The sequence below is a fragment of the Rhinoderma darwinii genome, unplaced genomic scaffold (assembly GCF_050947455.1).
Source record: "Rhinoderma darwinii isolate aRhiDar2 unplaced genomic scaffold, aRhiDar2.hap1 Scaffold_4074, whole genome shotgun sequence".
In the NCBI taxonomy this organism is placed as follows: Eukaryota; Metazoa; Chordata; class Amphibia; order Anura; family Rhinodermatidae; genus Rhinoderma; species Rhinoderma darwinii.
In genome coordinates, this window is record NW_027463654.1 from 16,399 (window position 1) to 40,355 (window position 23,957).

The window sequence follows — 23,957 nt, forward strand, 5'->3', positions numbered from 1 at the left end:
CCAGAACCAAGCTCAGTACATATATACAGCAATAGAACCAAGCTCAGTACATATATACAGCACTAGAACCAAGCTCTGACATATATACAGCAATAGAACCAAGCTCAGTACATATATACAGCAATAGAACCAAGCTCAGTAGACAGTGGCCCAAATATAGACCCCCCTGTATAATAATGGCCCACATCTCCACATATAGACCACCCTGTATATAATGGCCCACATCCCCACATATAGACCCCCCTGTATATAATGGCCCACATCCCCACATATAGACCCCCCTGTACAGTGAAGGAAATAAGTATTTGATCCCTTGCTGATTTTGTAAGTTTGCCCACTGTCAAAGTCATGAACAGTCTAGAATTTTTAGGCTACGTTAATTTTACCAGTGAGAGATAGATTATATAAAAAAAAAACAGTAAATCACATAGTCAGAATTATATCTATTTATTTGCATTGTGCACAGAGAAATAAGTATGTGACCCCCGACCAACCATTAAGAGTTCAGCCTCCTCCAGACCAGTTACACGCTCCAAATCAACTTGGTGCCTGCATTATAGACAGCTCTTACATGGTCACCTGTATAAAAGACTCCTGTCCACAGACTCAATGAATCAGTCTGACTCTAAACTCTACAACATGGGCAAGACCAAAGAGCTTTCTAAGGATGTCAGGGACAAGATCATAGACCTGCACAAGGCTGGAATGGGCTACAAACCCATAAGTAAGACGCTGGGTGAGAAGGAGACAACTGTTGGTGCAATAGTAAGAAAATGGAAGACATACAAAATGACTGTCAATCGACATCGATCTGGGGCTCCATGCAAAATCTCACCTCGTGGGGTATCCTTGATCCTGAGGAAGGTGAGAGCTCAGCCGAAAACTACACGGGGGGAACTTGTTAATGATCTCAAGGCAGCTGGGACCACAGTCACCAAGAAAACCATTGGTAACACATTACGCCGTAATGGATTAAAATCCTGCAGTGCCCGCAAGGTCCCCCTGCTCAAGAAGGCACATGTACAGGCCCGTCTGAAGTTTGCATATGAACATCTGGATGATTCTGAGAGTGATTGGGAGAAGGTGCTGTGGTCAGATGAGACTAAAATTGAGCTCTTTAGCATTAACTCAACTCGCCGTGTTTGGAGGGAGAGAAATGCTGCCTATGACCCAAAGAACACCGTCCCCACTGTCAAGCATGGAGATGGAAACATTATGTTTTTGGGGTGTTTCTCTGCTAAGGGCACAGGACTACTTCACCGCATCAATGGGAGAATGGATGGAGCCATGTACAGTCAAATCCTGAGTGACAACCTCCTTCCCTCCACCAGGACATTAAAAATGGCTCGTGGCTGGGTCTTCCAGCACGACAATGACCCGAAACATACAGCCAAGGCAACAAAGGAGTGGCTCAAAAAGAAGCACATTAAGGTCATGGAGTGGCCTAGCCAGTCTCCAGACCTTAATCCCATCGAAAACTTATGGAGGGAGCTGAAGATCCGAGTTGCCAAGCGACAGCCTCGAAATCTTAATGATTTACAGATGATCTGCAAAGAGGAGTGGGCCAAAATTCCATCTAACATGTGTGCAAACCTCATCATCAACTACAAAAAACGTCTGACTGCTGTGCTTGCCAACAAGGGTTTTGCCACCAAGTATTAAGTCTTGTATGCCAAAGGGATCAAATACTTATTTCTCTGTGCACAATGCAAATAAATATATATAATTTTGACAATGTGATTTTCTGTTTTTTTTTTAAATATAATCTATCTCTCACTGGTAAAATTAACCTAGCCTAAAAATTCTAGACTGTTCATGTCTTTGACAGTGGGCAAACTTACAAAATCAGCAAGGGATCAAATACTTATTTCCTTCACTGTATATAGTGGCCCACATCCCCACATATAGACCCTCCCCTGTATATAGTGCACCACATCCCCACATATAGACCCCCCTGTATATAGTGGCCCACATCCCCACATATAGACCCCCCTGTAGATTGTGCCCCACATCCCCACATATAGACCCTCCCCTGTATATAGTGCCCCACATCCCCACATATAGACCACCCCTGTAGATAGTGCCCACATCCCCACAAATAGACCCCCTGTATATAGTGGCCCACATCCCCACATATAGACCCTCCCCTGTATATAGTGCACCACATCCCCACATATAGACCACCCCTGTAGATTGTGCCCACATCACCACAAATAGACCCCCCTGTATATAGTGGCCCACATCCCCACATATAGACCCTCCCCTGTATATAGTGCACCACATCCCCACATATAGACCACCCCTGTAGATTGTGCCCACATCACCACAAATAGACCCCCCTGTATATAGTGGCCCACATATAGACGACCCCCCCTGTAGATAGAGCCCCCACTATAGATAATGCCACTCACAGTTTTATGAGAAAAAAACTTTACATGCTCACATGACCCCGTTCCCACCCTGTCCGCTGACAATGCAGACATGCTCTCTTCTGAGCGGGTCTGCAGGAGCTGAACAACGTGTCGTTCAATGACGCTGATTGGCGGGGCAGAATGACTTGCCCCGTCAATCAGCACCTTTCAAGCACGGAAGCGGCGCGATGACGTCAAAGCACCGCTAGCCAATCAGCGTCATTGTAAGGAGCTGAATGGTCAGGCACGAAACATGCCCGGCCATTCAGTGCTAATGCATGTGTTTGGCTGTCGCTAGCACCGGGGCCCCCTCTGGTGGTAGCGACGCCTACGGGCATGAGAGGGCCTGTGTCGCCCTGCCTATACTTGTTAGAGGCTCGGAGGCGTGGGCCCCATAGTAGCAGCACTACCGCTGTACTAGCCATAATGGCTGCTAGCGGCGCCACCGAGCATATGGGGGGAGCGTGTCAGCTGGCGGCACTGGCCCCCACAAGCCGCGGGCCCCGTAGGTAGCAGCTGCTGTAGTTACGCCAAAGAGTCTGCTGCTACTCTTCTACAACAAACCAGCACAGACGAGACACCACAGTCTGCTAATCATGTGTAACAATAAGGATATGTTCACACGCAAAATACGTCTGAAATTACGGAGCTGTTTTCAGGCGAAAACAGCTCCTGAATTTCAGACGTAATTGCAAGTACTTGCGTTTTTCGCGGCGTCCTTTACAGACGTAATTGGAGCTGTTCTTCATTGGAGTCAATGAATAATGACTCCAAAAACGTCCCAAGAAGTGTCCTGCACTTGTTTGACGCGGGCGTATTTTTACGTGCCGTTTTTTGACAGCGACGTGTAAAATTACAGCTTGTCTGAACAGAATATCGTAAAACTCATTGCAAGCAACGAGCAGATGTTTGCAGACGTAATGGAGACGTCTTTTCAGGCTTATATCGAGGCGTAATACGCCTGAATTACGTCTGAAAATAGGTCGTGTGACACCAGAGTCTGCTCCACTTGTATTACAATACCCGGCACAGAGGAGACACCAGAGTCTGCTCCACTTGTATTACAATACCCGGCACAGAGGAGACACCAGAGTCTGCTCCGCCTGTATTACAACACCCGGCACAGAGGAGACACCAGAGTCTGCTCCGCCTGTATTACAACACCCGGCACAGACGAGACACCAGAGTCTGCTCCACTTGTATTACAATACCCGGCACAGAGGAGACACCAGAGTCTGCTCCACTTGTATTACAATACCCGGCACAGAGGAGACACCAGAGTCTGCTCCACTTGTATTACAATACACGGCACAGAGGAGACACCAGAGTCTGCTCCGCCTGTATTACAACACCCGGCACAGACGAGACACCAGAGTCGGCTCCACTTGTATTTCAATACCCGGCACAGAGGAGACACCAGAGTCTGCTCCACTTGTATTACAATACCCGGCACAGAGGAGACACCAGAGTCTGCTCCACTTGTATTACAATACCCGGCACAGAGGAGACACCAGAGTCTGCTCCACTTGTATTACAATACCCGGCACAGAGGAGACACCAGAGTCTGCTCCACTTGTATTACAATACCCGGCTCAGAGGAGACACCAGAGTCTGCTCCGCCTGTATTACAACACCCGGCACAGACGAGACACCAGAGTCTGCTCCACTTGTATTACAATACCCGGCACAGAGGAGACACCAGAGTCTGCTCCACTTGTATTACAATACCCGGCACAGAGGAGACACCAGAGTCTGCTCCACTTGTATTACAACACCCGGCACAGACGAGACACCAGAGTCTGCTCCGCCTGTATTACAATAACAAGTCAACCAGAGTTTGAGGCTACAAACAAGAACATAACTCCGGTAATATGAAAGAACAGGGACGTAATGCCGGTAAGATGAGGGGACAGGGACATAATGGCTGTAATTTGAGGGAACAGGGACGTAATGCCTGTAATATGAAGGAACAGGGACGTAATGCCGGTAATATGAAGGAACAGGGACATAATGGCGGTAATATGAAGGAACAGGGACATAATGCCTGTAATATGAGGGAACAGGGACATAATGCCTGTAATATGAAGGAATAGGGACATAATGCCTGTAATATGAATGAACAGGGACATAAAGCCGGTAATATGTAGAAACAGGGTTGTAATGCCGGTAAGATGAGGGAGCAGGGACATAATGCCGGTAATATAAAGGAACAGGGACATAATGCCTGTAAGATGAGGTAGCAGGGACATAATGCCGGTAATATGAAGGAACAGGGACATAATGCCTGTAATATGAAGGAACAGGGACATAATGCCGGTAATATGTAGGAACAGGGACATAATGCCTGTAATATGAAGGAACAGGGACAAAATGCCTGTTATATGAAGGAACAAGGACATAATGCCTGTAATATGAAGGAACAGGGACATAATGCCGGTAATATGTTGGAAAAGGGACATAATGCCTGTAATAAGAAGAAACAGGGACAAAATGCCTGTTATATGAAGGAACAGGGACATAATGCCGGTAATATGAAGGAACAGGGACGTAATGCCGGTAAGATGAGGGAGCAGGGACATAATGCGGGTAATATGAAGGAACAGGGACATAATGCCTGTAATATGAAGGAACAGGAACATGTCTGTAATAAGAAAAAACAAGGACAAAATGCCGGTAATTTGAAGGAACAGGGACATAATGCCTGTAAGATGAGGGAGCAGGGACATAATGCCGCTAATATGAAGGAACAGGGACATAATGCCTGTAATATGAAGGAACATGGACGTAATGCCGGTAATATGAGGGAACAGGGACATAAAGCCGGTAATATGAAGGAACAGGGACATGTTACCGGCATTGTGTCCCTGTACCCTCCTACATAGGACATAATGCCAGTTATATGAGGGAACAGGGACATAATGCCGGTAATTCGGGAACGATACGGATGTAATAAAGACGTGTTACATGTTTGTACGTCACCACCTTTATACTGGAGATTGGTAGCGGACGTTGGAATTGTGCGTTTCACGGTATCGTTGGATGGAGAAGAATCAGCCCGTGCAGCCCGCAGATAAGCCCCTAATGCAGCAGCAGCAGCTCTGCGCTATCACACCCGGGAATGTCCCCCCATATCCTGCAGCACGAAGGAGCGGCTGCACGGACTGAACGACTCTTCCAGACATGGGAGACCAGCGGGAATAAAGACATGCGCACGAATAAGCACAAGATGGAGGCGGCAGCTCTGTTGTAGACCTGGTGGGGGGGCTCTTAGAAGAGCCTTTGGGTCCTTCCTGCAGGGACGGGGCACATTACTTGGCGCCTAATGAGCAGAATCCGCCGCTGCTGCTGCTTTATTCCTGCTCCATTCGAGTTCAGGCGGGAGATGTTCCTGTTGGTAGAGACAGAGGAGGGGGCGTGGTGTTATCTGCGAGTCTATAGAAATATTCTACTTCCTCATTGGCTACAGTGTCTGGCGTTGAGTATCAGTTTTAGATGCGGCCAATCAGAGAAGAAGCTCTCTGCTCCATCCGGGTATAAGAAGTGACGGTGGGAGCGCAGCCGTTAGATCTGATCAGATAATAGACATGTCTGGAAGAGGAAAGCAAGGAGGCAAAGTGCGGGCTAAAGCCAAGACCCGCTCATCCCGGGCAGGACTTCAGTTCCCTGTCGGTCGTGTGCACAGACTTCTCCGCAAGGGCAACTACGCTCAGAGGGTGGGTGCCGGCGCTCCGGTTTACATGGCCGCTGTTCTGGAATATCTGACCGCTGAGATCCTGGAACTGGCCGGAAATGCCGCCCGGGACAACAAGAAGACCCGAATCATCCCCCGTCACCTGCAGCTGGCCGTGCGCAATGACGAGGAGCTCAACAAGCTGCTGGGTGGTGTGACCATCGCTCAGGGAGGCGTCCTGCCCAACATCCAGGCCGTTCTGCTGCCCAAGAAGACCGAGAGCAGCAAAAGCGCCAAGAGCAAGTGAGCGCCGCTTATCCCACATTTAACCACAAAGGCTCTTTTAAGAGCTGCCCACGTGGTCCTTAGAACAGAGCTCACCGCTGATCTCCGATATGTAAACGTTCTGCGCCAGATAAGTGGCTCTGCTTGTACAGAGATCTACCCATATGAATTCATGTACCGCGGGGTTTCACATTGAAGAGGAAGCCGTAGGGTGGGTGGGTGTAGAACTGCTGCGTTACTCATGACCTACACATTCACTACTGCCTCGTGCAGATGGTGGCGCTGTCCTCATTGGTGCACTAACTATACTGTACAGAACACATTAATAGTACAACTACTCCAGTGATTCGTGTTCACGATCTACAACCCGCCCCCGACTACATAGTGTCTTAAATTATATCTTCCAGTCTCACTGGATTCTTCGAATGCGTCTCAGTAAATGTGAGGGTATGTGCACACACACTAATTACGTCCGTAATTGACGGACGTATTTCGGCCGCAAGTACCGGACCGAACACAGTGCAGGGAGCCGGGCTCCTAGCATCATAGTTATATACGACGCTAGGAGTCCCTGCCGCTCTGCAGGACAACTGTCTCGTACTGTAATCATGTTTTCAGTACGGGACAGTAGTTCCACGGAGAGGCAGGGACTCCTAGCATCGTACATATGTATGATGCTAGGAGCCCGGCTTCCTGCACTGAGTTCGGTCCACTACTTGCGGCCGAAATACGTCCGTAAATTACGGACGTAATTAGTGTGTGTGCACATACCCTTACTCTGCAGCAACTTCATGCGTTAGTGGGATGAGGGGAGTCCTAAGTACAGACAACGCAGTGTTAGTACGAAGTAGAAATAGGTGCATTCTGTTTCCTGTCATTGTATTGCCAGCAGCGCGATTATACCAGCAGTCTGGCAAAGTGACATACAAGACAATGCAAGTCCATACTTATGTGGAACTTGGTGCTACAAATTGCTAGTTTGTTTTGAAAATCTCGTAACATTTGTAGCAATGAGAGCAGCTTGGAAAACACGGCCCCTCCAACATTGGGTTTTGCTCTTGTAAAATGCCGTATCAGCTGCATCAGTTTTGTCCTTTTTCATTCATTGAATGCGTCTCACTAAACGTTGCTCTGCAAGAAACTGCACGCGTTACTGTAATAAAGTGAGTCCTATATAGGGACAGCAGACAGAGTCATTATTAGTACTAGAGGTTAACAGATTTATTGCCAGCAGCCTTATTAATCCCAGCCGTCCGGCAGAATGAGATACGGGCCGAGCCGATACTTGTGTCAAAGTTGGTCCCAGTAACAGATTTATTGTTTGTTGTGAGAATCTGGTAACATTAGTAGCAGTGACAGCAGCTAAGAAAACACTGGCCCTCTCTCCAAGGATTGCGGAAAGCACGTTGCCCAGCAGCAAGCTGCACGCCGAAGAAGCAACACCGCAATTCCGCTGTTTGATCCACTGCTCGGGCGCTTATACAGCGCTATGAGCAACTGAGCGGATATTCAGCGGTGAGTTTCTGCCACTCCTGTACGTGCAGGCATCGGCACAAACGGCGTCCGGCAGCGCCGCTACGAGGAGGTGTTTTCCTGCCTGAGTACCTTACTGCTATACTTGCTGGCGAGTGATCCTCTTTCCCTTCAGATTAACACTCCCTGGTCTAAGACCCAATTCAGTCAGCTGCTTCTAGGACGCTATAAGGGGACACACTGCGGTCCACATATCCGGCTCCTCACTGGAAGACCGACGTGATACTGAAGCCCCTACCCCCGTGTATATAGAAGTAGAAGGTCACTGCTCAGATACAAAAGCGGTGACCAGCAGACATCATAGCTGATCTATAGAGGATGTGGCGGCTCTGAGAAGAGCCTTTGTGTTGTGTAAGATGGAGCAGAGCAGGAGCGGAATTAACCTCCGAAGCCGTACAGTGTGCGGCCCTGGCGTTTGAGCGCGTACACTACGTCCATAGCGGTGACGGTCTTCCTCTTGGCGTGCTCGGTGTAGGTGACGGCGTCACGGATGACGTTCTCCAGGAAAACCTTCAGGACGCCGCGAGTCTCTTCATAGATGAGACCGGAGATGCGTTTGACGCCTCCCCTGCGAGCTAGACGGCGGATGGCAGGCTTGGTGATGCCCTGGATGTTATCACGGAGCACCTTCCTGTGCCGCTTAGCACCGCCCTTTCCGAGTCCTTTTCCTCCTTTACCGCGACCAGACATCCTGTAAGCTGGAGCTAAAGAGAAATATTGTACCGAGAACCGCGGAGCGCGTCTTTATATAGACCTTGGGTGGACCAGAGAGAGAACTGTAATACATGTCACTTCCGGGGCGTTTCTTTAAGTAAATTCACATTACCAATCCCTCCCCCTCCCGTTGATTGGCTTAACTCAGATTTTGAATTGCACGTTCATTTTACAATACCGGCCGCTCTTTTCCCGCTTATAGCGCGACTGCTGTGTAATGTCTATCTGCCCCAAATCTAAAGCGTAATGTTAAGGGAAACAAGGAACAAGCGTGACGTCTTGGATTAGTATGGCGGCTGCTCGTTATCTGCCGTCACGTTCAGGATTTGTGTGCCCGCAGATCACCCCTCCGGCCACCAGCACCACAACGGCTTTATAGAATGAATAGGGAGGAGAGGACTCGGGCAGTGTTAATGCGTTTAGATCTCTGATTTACAACGGTGACCGGGACTACACCCGATGATCATGACCTCACAGAATAAGAGTAGAATTCCCCTGCGCTTGTGTTCACACCGGGTGGAGGATACCTGCTCCCCCACCCTACACGCTGCGCCTGGTTTGCCTTTACAAGGAGTAGGGAACAAGGACTCCGCACACACTGGTAAGCGGTGGATCATTAGCTGCACATAACGGCGTCATTCCTCGCAGCAGCAGCGGAGGTTATTATCGGAAGAGCGATGTGCGGTCATCAGTGAGGAGTGGGGCGGGTTATCACTGCGATACAGCCGGAGAGGGAGGTGATGAATACAGCGCAGACAACCGGCATAACACATGACAGGACTGCTGAAAGGGCCGGATTACGTGAGTGCTAGAGACGGGGACTGGTTATAGTGTAAATGGCGCTAAGCACTGAAAAGGTTAACAATGGCACCTCCACATATTAATAGCAGAGCACCGAGAAGCCAGCGGGAGAGTCGCGGTAGAATTAACGGAGGAAAAGGATTCAGCTCGTTTGAGGGAGGATTTGGTGGCTCTGAAAAGAGCCTTTGTGTTGTAGTCGGTGCCGGGTTCAGACCTAAGCCCTCTCCCCACGGATCCTGCGGGCCAGTTGAATGTCTTTGGGCATGATGGTGACCCTCTTGGCGTGGATGGCGCACAGGTTGGTATCCTCAAACAGTCCGACCAGATAAGCCTCGCTGGCCTCCTGCAGAGCCATGACTGCTGAGCTCTGGAAGCGCAGATCGGTCTTGAAGTCCTGAGCGATCTCTCTCACCAGGCGCTGGAAGGGCAGCTTACGGATAAGAAGCTCGGTGGACTTCTGGTAGCGGCGGATTTCACGGAGAGCGACTGTGCCCGGGCGGTAACGATGAGGCTTCTTCACTCCGCCGGTAGCGGGAGCGCTCTTCCGTGCAGCTTTAGTAGCCAGCTGCTTGCGGGGCGCTTTCCCGCCGGTGGATTTACGCGCAGTCTGCTTTGTTCTGGCCATAGCTCTACAACAATGTGCACACTTGTAGACTGATACGAGGAGAGGAAAGAGCAGAGTATTTATACACTTGAGCGTGTCCTCATTGGTCCATGAAAGGCACACCCCTACATTCTATTGGCTTCTTCATAAAAACAATACGCAACCGACAAAGCAAATGTGATATTCGCCACCAATCACCGTTCCGAAGAGGCGGACACCGGTTTACATGACGTCCACACGCAGCTTGTACAGCAGGGGGTGTTAATAACAGCTCACTGTATTTCCATGTCCGCAGATCACGTACACAGCGTTATATAAGAGACTACTTCCCCATCATCCGCCGCTTCAGTGGTTTTATAGATTACACAAAGGGACAATCCCCCACCCCATCCTTACACAGGACACTGTGCCCCGCATCCAGAGGCAGCATATAAGGGTCACCATCCACCACGTGTAATGAGGAGCAGGGGACATTGTGCTCTATTTACACCGGAGAGTGTAATCCATCGGCCTCCTTCACGTGGATCCTGTGCTGTAAGCTACAAGTCTATTGCTGCCCCGGTCCTTATTCACACATTACACCTGGTGGGCTGTGACCTGATAAACTCTGCCTGGATGTTACACCATAGTGACGGGACGGACACTGTGGAGGTCCGGATACAGCAGCTATGGCGTCCAGCGCAATGACCAGAAATGACACTTGTCATAGAGTAACAGGGACATGAAGCTCCTCCGTGCACACGCGATGATGGCGCCTCCTTTATCTCAGGATCGCGCTGCTGTCTGTACCGGAGGAAACAGCAGCCAGTGATCATACAGCTCTGCCGGGGAGAAGGTGGTGGCTCTGAAAAGAGCCTTTGTGGGACAAGAAACGGGCGGCTCTCGGTTATTTCTTCGTCACGGTCTTCCTGGAATTAGACGCCTTCTTAGCCGGACTCTTGGCAGCTTTCTTAGCCGGACTCTTGGCAGCTTTCTTAGCCGGACTCTTGGCAGCTTTCTTAGCCGGACTCTTGGCAGCTTTCTTAGCCGGACTCTTGGCAGCTTTGGGCTTGGCCGTCTTCTTTGTTATTTTCTTGGGGGCAGGTTTTGGCTTCTTTGGGGTCTTCGCCACCTTCTTGGCAGCGGCAGGCCTCTTGGCCTTTGTCAGGCTCTTGGCCGGAGTCTTCTTCGGGGATTTGGCAGCAGCCGCCGGCTTCTTCTTGACCGCTTTGTCCTTAGTCTCCAGCTGCTTCTTGTTCAGCTTGAAGGAGCCGGAGGCGCCGCTGCCTTTCACCTGGAGCAGGGTTTCCTTGGTCACCAGAGTCTTGAGCGCCATCTTCAGGCGGCTGTTGTTCTTGTCTACATCGTATCCTCCAGCAGCCAGAGCCTTCTTCAGGGCGGCCAGAGAAACCCCACTGCGCTCTTTGGAGGCGGACACGGCTTTCACGATGAGCTCGGACACGCTGGGACCGGAAGATTTCTTGGTTTTCTTGGCGGCCCCTGCTGCAGTTTTTTTCGGCTGCTTCTTGGATTTGGCGGCCGGCTCGGTGAGAGGGACAGCGGCGGCTGGTGCGGTCTCTGCCATCGTATACCACGGGAATCCACTAAAACAATTATTCTGCGAGGGAAAAAACGGGGGCGCCTCTTATATGTACAGCGGCTGCTCGGTGATTGGCTGCGATTCTCCTGAGAGTCTATTGGCTGACACTGATCACATGTCCTCCCTTTCCTCATCTGACAGGAGTGAAGCTCCGCTCTCCCCTTGTGCTTCCCTGCCCGGGATAAGAGCCTTTTACCGACTAGAAGCGGCCGGGCGAGCGGGCTCTCTACGTGACTTCCCCCTCCCTGACATTCCCTCTACTCATTTCTAGCCTTCACTGGCAGAGATGCTGGGAAGTAGCCGGGAGGAGGCCCCGGGATCTCTGCCATAGTTCTGCCGATCTGCACGTCGCTGTGATCGGACAAGATAAATGTGTTTGCGGGAGCTCGTTCCCTCTATTCCCGGCACTTGTCACTATCACAGGGTTCTTTACCACAATGTCTAACGTGTGGGAAGCTGATTGTCCGATGCGGGGGCGACCTGGAGCTGCAGAGAGCCCAGAAGGGTAACCCGGCACAGACGCGATGTCGGAGTGTCTTCCGCCTGTCTTACTGTAACTTGACACAGAGGAGACACAGGATTTGCTCTACTTATGTTACAATAACTCGGCACAGGCAAGACACCAGCGTCTGCTCCACCTGTATTACAATTTCCCAGCACAGAAAAGACACTAAACTAACCTGACACAGGCCAGACCCCAAAACCTGCTCCTCCAGCAGTACATTACCCGGACACAGACAGGACACTAGAGACTTCTCCACCTGTATAACTATAACCTAGCACAGAGGAGGGAACAGACACTGTTTGTTCCTCTTGTACTACATTACTACGGTGTCTTGTCTTTTGCCGGCTTATTGTCCCTGTCCCCTCATATTACTGCCATTATGTCCCCTGTAGGAGGGTACAGGGACACAATGCCGGTAATATGTCCCTGTTCCCTCATCTTCGAGGCATTATGTCCCTGTTCCTTCATATTACCGGCTTTATGTCCCTGTTCCCTCATCTACCAGGCATTATGCCCCTGTTCCCTCATATTACAGGCATTATGTCCCTGTTCCTTCATATTACAGGCTTTGTGTCCCTGTTCCTTCATATTACAGGCTTTATGTCCCTGTTCCTTCATATTACCGGCTTTATGTCCCTGTTCCCTCATCTACCAGGCATTATGCCCCTGTTCCCTCATATTACAGGCATTATGTCCCTCTTCCTTCATATTACAGGCATTATGTCCCTGATCCTTCATATTACAGGCTTCATGTCCCTGTTCCTTCATATTACAGGCTTTATGTCCCTGTTCCCTTATATTACAGGCATTATGTCCCTGATCCTTCATATTACAGGCTTCATGTCCCTGTTCCTTCATATTACCGGCATTATGTCCCTGTTCCCTCATCTTACAGGCATGATGTCCCTGTTCCTTCATAATACCGGCATTATGTCCCTGTTCCTTCATAATACCGGCATTATGTCCCTGTTCACACATAGTACCGGCATAATGTCCCTGTTCCCTCATATTACTGGCATTATGTCCCCTGTAGGAGGGTACAGGGACATAATGCCGGTAATATGTCCCTGTTTCCTCATCTTACAGGCATTATGTCCCTGTTCCTTCATATTACCGGCTTTATGTCCCTGCTCCCTCATTTTACAGACATTATGTCCCTGTTCCCTCATCTTACTGCCATTATCTCCCTGTTCCTTCTAATTACCGGCATTATTTCCCTGTTCCTTCATATTACCGGCATTATGTCCCTGTTCCTTCATATTACCGGCATTATGTCCCTGTTCCTTCATATTACAGGCATTTTGTCCCTGTTCCTTCATCTGAACCTGCATTATGTGCCTGTTCCTTCATCTTACCGGAATTATATCTCTATTCCTTCATAATATTGGCATTACGTCCCGGGTTCCTTCATATTACCGGCATTACGTCCCTGTTTCTTCATATTACCGACATTACGTCCCGCCTCCTTCATATTATCGGCATTACGTCCCTGTTCCCTCATCTTACCGACATTTTGTCCCTGTTCCCTCATCTTACCGGCATTATGTCCCTGTTCCTTCATCTTACCGACATCATGCCGGTAATATGAAAGTACAAGGACATAATGCCAGTAATATGAAAGTACAAGGACATAATGCCAGTAATATGAAAGTACAAGGACATAATGTCCCTGTTCCCTCATCTTACCAGCATTATATCCCTGTTCCTTCATATTATCGGTATTATCTCCCTGTTCCTTCATATAACAGGCATTATGTCCCTGTTCCTTCATATTACAGGTATTATGTCCCTGTTCCTTCATATTACAGGCATTATGTCCCTGTTCCTTCATATTACAGGCATTGTGTTCCTGTTCCTACATATTACAGGCATTATTTCCCTGTTCCTTCATATTACAGGCATTATCTCCCTGTTCCCTCATCTTACAGGCATGATGTCCCTGTTCCTTCATAATAACGGCATTATGTCCCTGTTCCCTCATATTACCGGCATAATGTCCCTGTTCCCTCATATTACTGGCATTATATCCCCTCTAGGAGGGTACTGGGACATAATGCCGGTAATATAATGTCTGTAATATGAGGGAACAGGGACATAAAGCCGGTAATATGAAGGAACAGGAATATAATGCCTGTAAGTTGAGGAAACAGGGACATGTCCCTGTTCCTTCATATTACCGGCTTTATGTCCTTGTTCCCTCATATTACAGACATTATGTCCCTGTTCCCTCATATTACCGGCATTACGTCCCTGCTCCTTCATATTACCGGAATTACGTCCCTATTTCTTCAAATTACCGGCATTATGTCCCTGTTCCTTCATATTACCAACATTATGTCCCTGTTCCTTCATATTGCAGGCATTTTGTCCCTGTTCCTTCATATTACCGGCATTATGTCATTGTTCTTTCATATTACCGGTATTATATCCTTGTTCCTTCATATTACAGGCATTTTGTCCCTGTTACTTCATCTTTCCGGCATTATGTCCCTGTTCCCTCATCTGAACCGGAATTATGTGCCTGTTCTTTCATTTTACCGACATTATGTCCCTGTTCCTTCATATTACCGGCATTATGTCCCTGTTCCTTCATATTACAGGCATTTTGTCCCTGTTCCTTCATCTGAACCTGCATTATGTGCCTGTTCCTTCATCTTACCGGAATTATATCTCTATTCCTTCATAATATTGGCAATACGTCCCGGGTTCCTTCATATTACCGGCATTACGTCCCTGTTTCTTCATATTACCGACATTACGTCCCGCCTCCTTCATATTATCGGCATTACGTCCCTGTTCCCTCATCTTACCGACATTTTGTCCCTGTTCCCTCATCTTACCGGCATTATGTCCCTGTTCCTTCATCTTACCGACATCATGCCGTATGTGTGTGCACATACCCTTACTCTGCAGCAACTTCATGCGTTAGTGGGATGAGGGGAGTCCTAAGTACAGACAACGCAGTGTTAGTACGAAGTAGAAATAGGTGCATTCTGTTTCCTGTCATTGTATTGCCAGCAGCGCGATTATACCAGCAGTCTGGCAAAGTGACATACAAGACAATGCAAGTCCATACTTATGTGGAACTTGGTGCTACAAATTGCTAGTTTGTTTTGAAAATCTCGTAACATTTGTAGCAATGAGAGCAGCTTGGAAAACACGGCCCCTCCAACATTGGGTTTTGCTCTTGTAAAATGCCGTATCAGCTGCATCAGTTTTGTCCTTTTTCATTCATTGAATGCGTCTCACTAAACGTTGCTCTGCAAGAAACTGCACGCGTTACTGTAATAAAGTGAGTCCTATATAGGGACAGCAGACAGAGTCATTATTAGTACTAGAGGTTAACAGATTTATTGCCAGCAGCCTTATTAATCCCAGCCGTCCGGCAGAATGAGATACGGGCCGAGCCGATACTTGTGTCAAAGTTGGTCCCAGTAACAGATTTATTGTTTGTTGTGAGAATCTGGTAACATTAGTAGCAGTGACAGCAGCTAAGAAAACACTGGCCCTCTCTCCAAGGATTGCGGAAAGCACGTTGCCCAGCAGCAAGCTGCACGCCGAAGAAGCAACACCGCAATTCCGCTGTTTGATCCACTGCTCGGGCGCTTATACAGCGCTATGAGCAACTGAGCGGATATTCAGCGGTGAGTTTCTGCCACTCCTGTACGTGCAGGCATCGGCACAAACGGCGTCCGGCAGCGCCGCTACGAGGAGGTGTTTTCCTGCCTGAGTACCTTACTGCTATACTTGCTGGCGAGTGATCCTCTTTCCCTTCAGATTAACACTCCCTGGTCTAAGACCCAATTCAGTCAGCTGCTTCTAGGACGCTATAAGGGGACACACTGCGGTCCACATATCCGGCTCCTCACTGGAAGACCGACGTGATACTGAAGCCCCTACCCCCGTGTATATAGAAGTAGAAGGTCACTGCTCAGATACAAAAGCGGTGACCAGCAGACATCATAGCTGATCTATAGAGGATGTGGCGGCTCTGAGAAGAGCCTTTGTGTTGTGTAAGATGGAGCAGAGCAGGAGCGGAATTAACCTCCGAAGCCGTACAGTGTGCGGCCCTGGCGTTTGAGCGCGTACACTACGTCCATAGCGGTGACGGTCTTCCTCTTGGCGTGCTCGGTGTAGGTGACGGCGTCACGGATGACGTTCTCCAGGAAAACCTTCAGGACGCCGCGAGTCTCTTCATAGATGAGACCGGAGATGCGTTTGACGCCTCCCCTGCGAGCTAGACGGCGGATGGCAGGCTTGGTGATGCCCTGGATGTTATCACGGAGCACCTTCCTGTGCCGCTTAGCACCGCCCTTTCCGAGTCCTTTTCCTCCTTTACCGCGACCAGACATCCTGTAAGCTGGAGCTAAAGAGAAATATTGTACCGAGAACCGCGGAGCGCGTCTTTATATAGACCTTGGGTGGACCAGAGAGAGAACTGTAATACATGTCACTTCCGGGGCGTTTCTTTAAGTAAATTCACATTACCAATCCCTCCCCCTCCCGTTGATTGGCTTAACTCAGATTTTGAATTGCACGTTCATTTTACAATACCGGCCGCTCTTTTCCCGCTTATAGCGCGACTGCTGTGTAATGTCTATCTGCCCCAAATCTAAAGCGTAATGTTAAGGGAAACAAGGAACAAGCGTGACGTCTTGGATTAGTATGGCGGCTGCTCGTTATCTGCCGTCACGTTCAGGATTTGTGTGCCCGCAGATCACCCCTCCGGCCACCAGCACCACAACGGCTTTATAGAATGAATAGGGAGGAGAGGACTCGGGCAGTGTTAATGCGTTTAGATCTCTGATTTACAACGGTGACCGGGACTACACCCGATGATCATGACCTCACAGAATAAGAGTAGAATTCCCCTGCGCTTGTGTTCACACCGGGTGGAGGATACCTGCTCCCCCACCCTACACGCTGCGCCTGGTTTGCCTTTACAAGGAGTAGGGAACAAGGACTCCGCACACACTGGTAAGCGGTGGATCATTAGCTGCACATAACGGCGTCATTCCTCGCAGCAGCAGCGGAGGTTATTATCGGAAGAGCGATGTGCGGTCATCAGTGAGGAGTGGGGCGGGTTATCACTGCGATACAGCCGGAGAGGGAGGTGATGAATACAGCGCAGACAACCGGCATAACACATGACAGGACTGCTGAAAGGGCCGGATTACGTGAGTGCTAGAGACGGGGACTGGTTATAGTGTAAATGGCGCTAAGCACTGAAAAGGTTAACAATGGCACCTCCACATATTAATAGCAGAGCACCGAGAAGCCAGCGGGAGAGTCGCGGTAGAATTAACGGAGGAAAAGGATTCAGCTCGTTTGAGGGAGGATTTGGTGGCTCTGAAAAGAGCCTTTGTGTTGTAATCGTTGCCGGGTTGAGACCTAAGCCCTCTCCCCACGGATCCTGCGGGCCAGTTGAATGTCTTTGGGCATGATGGTGACCCTCTTGGCGTGGATGGCGCACAGGTTGGTATCCTCAAACAGTCCGACCAGATAAGCCTCGCTGGCCTCCTGCAGAGCCATGACTGCTGAGCTCTGGAAGCGCAGATCGGTCTTGAAGTCCTGAGCGATCTCTCTCACCAGGCGCTGGAAGGGCAGCTTACGGATAAGAAGCTCGGTGGACTTCTGGTAGCGGCGGATTTCACGGAGAGCGACTGTGCCCGGGCGGTAACGATGAGGCTTCTTCACTCCGCCGGTAGCGGGAGCGCTCTTCCGTGCAGCTTTAGTAGCCAGCTGCTTGCGGGGCGCTTTCCCGCCGGTGGATTTACGCGCAGTCTGCTTTGTTCTGGCCATAGCTCTACAACAATGTGCACACTTGTAGACTGATACGAGGAGAGGAAAGAGCAGAGTATTTATACACTTGAGCGTGTCCTCATTGGTCCATGAAAGGCACACCCCTACATTCTATTGGCTTCTTCATAAAAACAATACGCAACCGACAAAGCAAATGTGATATTCGCCACCAATCACCGTTCCGAAGAGGCGGACACCGGTTTACATGACGTCCACACGCAGCTTGTACAGCAGGGGGTGTTAATAACAGCTCACTGTATTTCCATGTCCGCAGATCACGTACACAGCGTTATATAAGAGACTACTTCCCCATCATCCGCCGCTTCAGTGGTTTTATAGATTACACAAAGGGACAATCCCCCACCCCATCCTTACACAGGACACTGTGCCCCGCATCCAGAGGCAGCATATAAGGGTCACCATCCACCACGTGTAATGAGGAGCAGGGGACATTGTGCTCTATTTACACCGGAGAGTGTAATCCATCGGCCTCCTTCACGTGGATCCTGTGCTGTAAGCTACAAGTCTATTGCTGCCCCGGTCCTTATTCACACATTACACCTGGTGGGCTGTGACCTGATAAACTCTGCCTGGATGTTACACCATAGTGACGGGACGGACACTGTGGAGGTCCGGATACAGCAGCTATGGCGTCCAGCGCAATGACCAGAAATGACACTTGTCATAGAGTAACAGGGACATGAAGCTCCTCCGTGCACACGCGATGATGGCGCCTCCTTTATCTCAGGATCGCGCTGCTGTCTGTACCGGAGGAAACAGCAGCCAGTGATCATACAGCTCTGCCGGGGAGAAGGTGGTGGCTCTGAAAAGAGCCTTTGTGGGACAAGAAACGGGCGGCTCTCGGTTATTTCTTCGTCACGGTCTTCCTGGAATTAGACGCCTTCTTAGCCGGACTCTTGGCAGCTTTCTTAGCCGGACTCTTGGCAGCTTTCTTAGCCGGACTCTTGGCAGCTTTCTTAGCCGGACTCTTGGCAGCTTTCTTAGCCGGACTCTTGGCAGCTTTGGGCTTGGCCGTCTTCTTTGTTATTTTCTTGGGGGCAGGTTTTGGCTTCTTTGGGGTCTTCGCCACCTTCTTGGCAGCGGCAGGCCTCTTGGCCTTTGTCAGGCTCTTGGCCGGAGTCTTCTTCGGGGATTTGGCAGCAGCCGCCGGCTTCTTCTTGACCGCTTTGTCCTTAGTCTCCAGCTGCTTCTTGTTCAGCTTGAAGGAGCCGGAGGCGCCGCTGCCTTTCACCTGGAGCAGGGTTTCCTTGGTCACCAGAGTCTTGAGCGCCATCTTCAGGCGGCTGTTGTTCTTGTCTACATCGTATCCTCCAGCAGCCAGAGCCTTCTTCAGGGCGGCCAGAGAAACCCCACTGCGCTCTTTGGAGGCGGACACGGCTTTCACGATGAGCTCGGACACGCTGGGACCGGAAGATTTCTTGGTTTTCTTGGCGGCCCCTGCTGCAGTTTTTTTCGGCTGCTTCTTGGATTTGGCGGCCGGCTCGGTGAGAGGGACAGCGGCGGCTGGTGCGGTCTCTGCCATCGTATACCACGGGAATCCACTAAAACAATTATTCTGCGAGGGAAAAAACGGGGGCGCCTCTTATATGTACAGCGGCTGCTCGGTGATTGGCTGCGATTCTCCTGAGAGTCTATTGGCTGACACTGATCACATGTCCTCCCTTTCCTCATCTGACAGGAGTGAAGCTCCGCTCTCCCCTTGTGCTTCCCTGCCCGGGATAAGAGCCTTTTACCGACTAGAAGCGGCCGGGCGAGCGGGCTCTCTACGTGACTTCCCCCTCCCTGACATTCCCTCTACTCATTTCTAGCCTTCACTGGCAGAGATGCTGGGAAGTAGCCGGGAGGAGGCCCCGGGATCTCTGCCATAGTTCTGCCGATCTGCACGTCGCTGTGATCGGACAAGATAAATGTGTTTGCGGGAGCTCGTTCCCTCTATTCCCGGCACTTGTCACTATCACAGGGTTCTTTACCACAATGTCTAACGTGTGGGAAGCTGATTGTCCGATGCGGGGGCGACCTGGAGCTGCAGAGAGCCCAGAAGGGTAACCCGGCACAGACGCGATGTCGGAGTGTCTTCCGCCTGTCTTACTGTAACTTGACACAGAGGAGACACAGGATTTGCTCTACTTATGTTACAATAACTCGGCACAGGCAAGACACCAGCGTCTGCTCCACCTGTATTACAATTTCCCAGCACAGAAAAGACACTAAACTAACCTGACACAGGCCAGACCCCAAAACCTGCTCCTCCAGCAGTACATTACCCGGACACAGACAGGACACTAGAGACTTCTCCACCTGTATAACTATAACCTAGCACAGAGGAGGGAACAGACACTGTTTGTTCCTCTTGTACTACATTACTACGGTGTCTTGTCTTTTGCCGGCTTATTGTCCCTGTCCCCTCATATTACTGCCATTATGTCCCCTGTAGGAGGGTACAGGGACACAATGCCGGTAATATGTCCCTGTTCCCTCATCTTCGAGGCATTATGTCCCTGTTCCTTCATATTACCGGCTTTATGTCCCTGTTCCCTCATCTACCAGGCATTATGCCCCTGTTCCCTCATATTACAGGCATTATGTCCCTGTTCCTTCATATTACAGGCTTTGTGTCCCTGTTCCTTCATATTACAGGCTTTATGTCCCTGTTCCTTCATATTACCGGCTTTATGTCCCTGTTCCCTCATCTACCAGGCATTATGCCCCTGTTCCCTCATATTACAGGCATTATGTCCCTCTTCCTTCATATTACAGGCATTATGTCCCTGATCCTTCATATTACAGGCTTCATGTCCCTGTTCCTTCATATTACAGGCTTTATGTCCCTGTTCCCTTATATTACAGGCATTATGTCCCTGATCCTTCATATTACAGGCTTCATGTCCCTGTTCCTTCATATTACCGGCATTATGTCCCTGTTCCCTCATCTTACAGGCATGATGTCCCTGTTCCTTCATAATACCGGCATTATGTCCCTGTTCCTTCATAATACCGGCATTATGTCCCTGTTCACACATAGTACCGGCATAATGTCCCTGTTCCCTCATATTACTGGCATTATGTCCCCTGTAGGAGGGTACAGGGACATAATGCCGGTAATATGTCCCTGTTTCCTCATCTTACAGGCATTATGTCCCTGTTCCTTCATATTACCGGCTTTATGTCCCTGCTCCCTCATTTTACAGACATTATGTCCCTGTTCCCTCATCTTACTGCCATTATCTCCCTGTTCCTTCTAATTACCGGCATTATTTCCCTGTTCCTTCATATTACCGGCATTATGTCCCTGTTCCTTCATATTACCGGCATTATGTCCCTGTTCCTTCATATTACAGGCATTTTGTCCCTGTTCCTTCATCTGAACCTGCATTATGTGCCTGTTCCTTCATCTTACCGGAATTATATCTCTATTCCTTCATAATATTGGCATTACGTCCCGGGTTCCTTCATATTACCGGCATTACGTCCCTGTTTCTTCATATTACCGACATTACGTCCCGCCTCCTTCATATTATCGGCATTACGTCCCTGTTCCCTCATCTTACCGACATTTTGTCCCTGTTCCCTCATCTTACCGGCATTATGTCCCTGTTCCTTCATCTTACCGACATCATGCCGGTAATATGAAAGTACAAGGACATAATGCCAGTAATATGAAAGTACAAGGACATAATGCCAGTAATATGAAAGTACAAGGACATAATGTCCCTGTTCCCTCATCTTACCAGCATTATATCCCTGTTCCTTCATATTATCGGTATTATCTCCCTGTTCCTTCATATAACAGGCATTATGTCCCTGTTCCTTCATATTACAGGTATTATGTCCCTGTTCCTTCATATTACAGGCATTATGTCCCTGTTCCTTCATATTACAGGCATTGTGTTCCTGTTCCTACATATTACAGGCATTATTTCCCTGTTCCTTCATATTACAGGCATTATCTCCCTGTTCCCTCATCTTACAGGCATGATGTCCCTGTTCCTTCATAATAACGGCATTATGTCCCTGTTCCCTCATATTACCGGCATAATGTCCCTGTTCCCTCATATTACTGGCATTATATCCCCTCTAGGAGGGTACTGGGACATAATGCCGGTAATATAATGTCTGTAATATGAGGGAACAGGGACATAAAGCCGGTAATATGAAGGAACAGGAATATAATGCCTGTAAGTTGAGGAAACAGGGACATGTCCCTGTTCCTTCATATTACCGGCTTTATGTCCTTGTTCCCTCATATTACAGACATTATGTCCCTGTTCCCTCATATTACCGGCATTACGTCCCTGCTCCTTCATATTACCGGAATTACGTCCCTATTTCTTCAAATTACCGGCATTATGTCCCTGTTCCTTCATATTACCAACATTATGTCCCTGTTCCTTCATATTGCAGGCATTTTGTCCCTGTTCCTTCATATTACCGGCATTATGTCATTGTTCTTTCATATTACCGGTATTATATCCTTGTTCCTTCATATTACAGGCATTTTGTCCCTGTTACTTCATCTTTCCGGCATTATGTCCCTGTTCCCTCATCTGAACCGGAATTATGTGCCTGTTCTTTCATTTTACCGACATTATGTCCCTGTTCCTTCATATTACCGGCATTATGTCCCTGTTCCTTCATATTACAGGCATTTTGTCCCTGTTCCTTCATCTGAACCTGCATTATGTGCCTGTTCCTTCATCTTACCGGAATTATATCTCTATTCCTTCATAATATTGGCAATACGTCCCGGGTTCCTTCATATTACCGGCATTACGTCCCTGTTTCTTCATATTACCGACATTACGTCCCGCCTCCTTCATATTATCGGCATTACGTCCCTGTTCCCTCATCTTACCGACATTTTGTCCCTGTTCCCTCATCTTACCGGCATTATGTCCCTGTTCCTTCATCTTACCGACATCATGCCGGTAATATGAAAGTACAAGGACATAATGTCCCTGTTCCCTCATCTTACCAGCATTATATCCCTGTTCCTTCATATTATCGGTATTATCTCCCTGTTCCTTCATATAACAGGCATTATGTCCCTGTTCCTTCATATTACAGGTATTATGTCCCTGTTCCTTCATATTACAGGCATTATGTCCCTGTTCCTTCATATTACAGGCATTGTGTTCCTGTTCCTACATATTACAGGCATTATTTCCCTGTTCCTTCATATTACAGGCATTATCTCCCTGTTCCCTCATCTTACAGGCATGATGTCCCTGTTCCTTCATAATAACGGCATTATGTCCCTGTTCCCTCATATTACCGGCATAATGTCCCTGTTCCCTCATATTACTGGCATTATATCCCCTCTAGGAGGGTACTGGGACATAATGCCGGTAATATAATGTCTGTAATATGAGGGAACAGGGACATAAAGCCGGTAATATGAAGGAACAGGAATATAATGCCTGTAAGTTGAGGAAACAGGGACATGTCCCTGTTCCTTCATATTACCGGCTTTATGTCCTTGTTCCCTCATATTACAGACATTATGTCCCTGTTCCCTCATATTACCGGCATTACGTCCCTGCTCCTTCATATTACCGGAATTACGTCCCTATTTCTTCAAATTACCGGCATTATGTCCCTGTTCCTTCATATTACCAACATTATGTCCCTGTTCCTTCATATTGCAGGCATTTTGTCCCTGTTCCTTCATATTACCGGCATTATGTCATTGTTCTTTCATATTACCGGTATTATATCCTTGTTCCTTCATATTACAGGCATTTTGTCCCTGTTACTTCATCTTTCCGGCATTATGTCCCTGTTCCCTCATCTGAACCGGAATTATGTGCCTGTTCTTTCATTTTACCGACATTATGTCCCTGTTCCGTCATATTATCGGCATTACGTCCCGGTTTCTTCATATTACCGGCATTACGTCCCGGTTTCTTCATATTACCGGCATTACGTCCCGGCTTCTTCATATTATCGGCATTACGTCCCTGTTCCCTCATCTTACCGGCATTTAGCCCCTGTTCCTTCATCTTACCGACATAATGGCGGTAATCTGAAAGTAC

General features: G+C 48.8%; 5 protein-coding genes across 5 annotated transcripts; 1 reads left to right on the plus strand and 4 right to left on the minus strand.

Moving 5' to 3' along the window:
* Nucleotides 1-5,995: 5,995 nt before the first annotated feature.
* On the plus strand, nt 5,996-6,388 carry LOC142709434 (histone H2A type 1-like). Its single transcript, XM_075848456.1, has one exon. It carries the CDS (start codon nt 5,996-5,998, stop codon nt 6,386-6,388), a length of 393 nt encoding a protein of 130 aa, XP_075704571.1.
* A 3,240-nt stretch (nt 6,389-9,628) lies between these two features.
* Nucleotides 9,629-10,039, minus strand: LOC142709436 (histone H3). Its single transcript, XM_075848458.1, has one exon. The coding sequence runs from the start codon at nt 10,037-10,039 to the stop codon at nt 9,629-9,631; it is 411 nt and encodes a 136-aa protein (XP_075704573.1).
* Nucleotides 10,040-10,885: 846 nt separating this feature from the next.
* On the minus strand, nt 10,886-11,582 carry LOC142709439 (histone H1A-like). Its single transcript, XM_075848461.1, has one exon. The coding sequence runs from the start codon at nt 11,580-11,582 to the stop codon at nt 10,905-10,907; it is 678 nt and encodes a 225-aa protein (XP_075704576.1). The 3' UTR covers nt 10,886-10,904.
* A 5,911-nt stretch (nt 11,583-17,493) lies between these two features.
* LOC142709435 (histone H3) lies at nt 17,494-17,904 on the minus strand. The gene has a single exon (XM_075848457.1). The coding sequence runs from the start codon at nt 17,902-17,904 to the stop codon at nt 17,494-17,496; it is 411 nt and encodes a 136-aa protein (XP_075704572.1).
* Nucleotides 17,905-18,750: 846 nt separating this feature from the next.
* On the minus strand, nt 18,751-19,447 carry LOC142709438 (histone H1A-like). The gene has a single exon (XM_075848460.1). It carries the CDS (start codon nt 19,445-19,447, stop codon nt 18,770-18,772), a length of 678 nt encoding a protein of 225 aa, XP_075704575.1. The 3' UTR covers nt 18,751-18,769.
* Nucleotides 19,448-23,957: the final 4,510 nt, after the last annotated feature.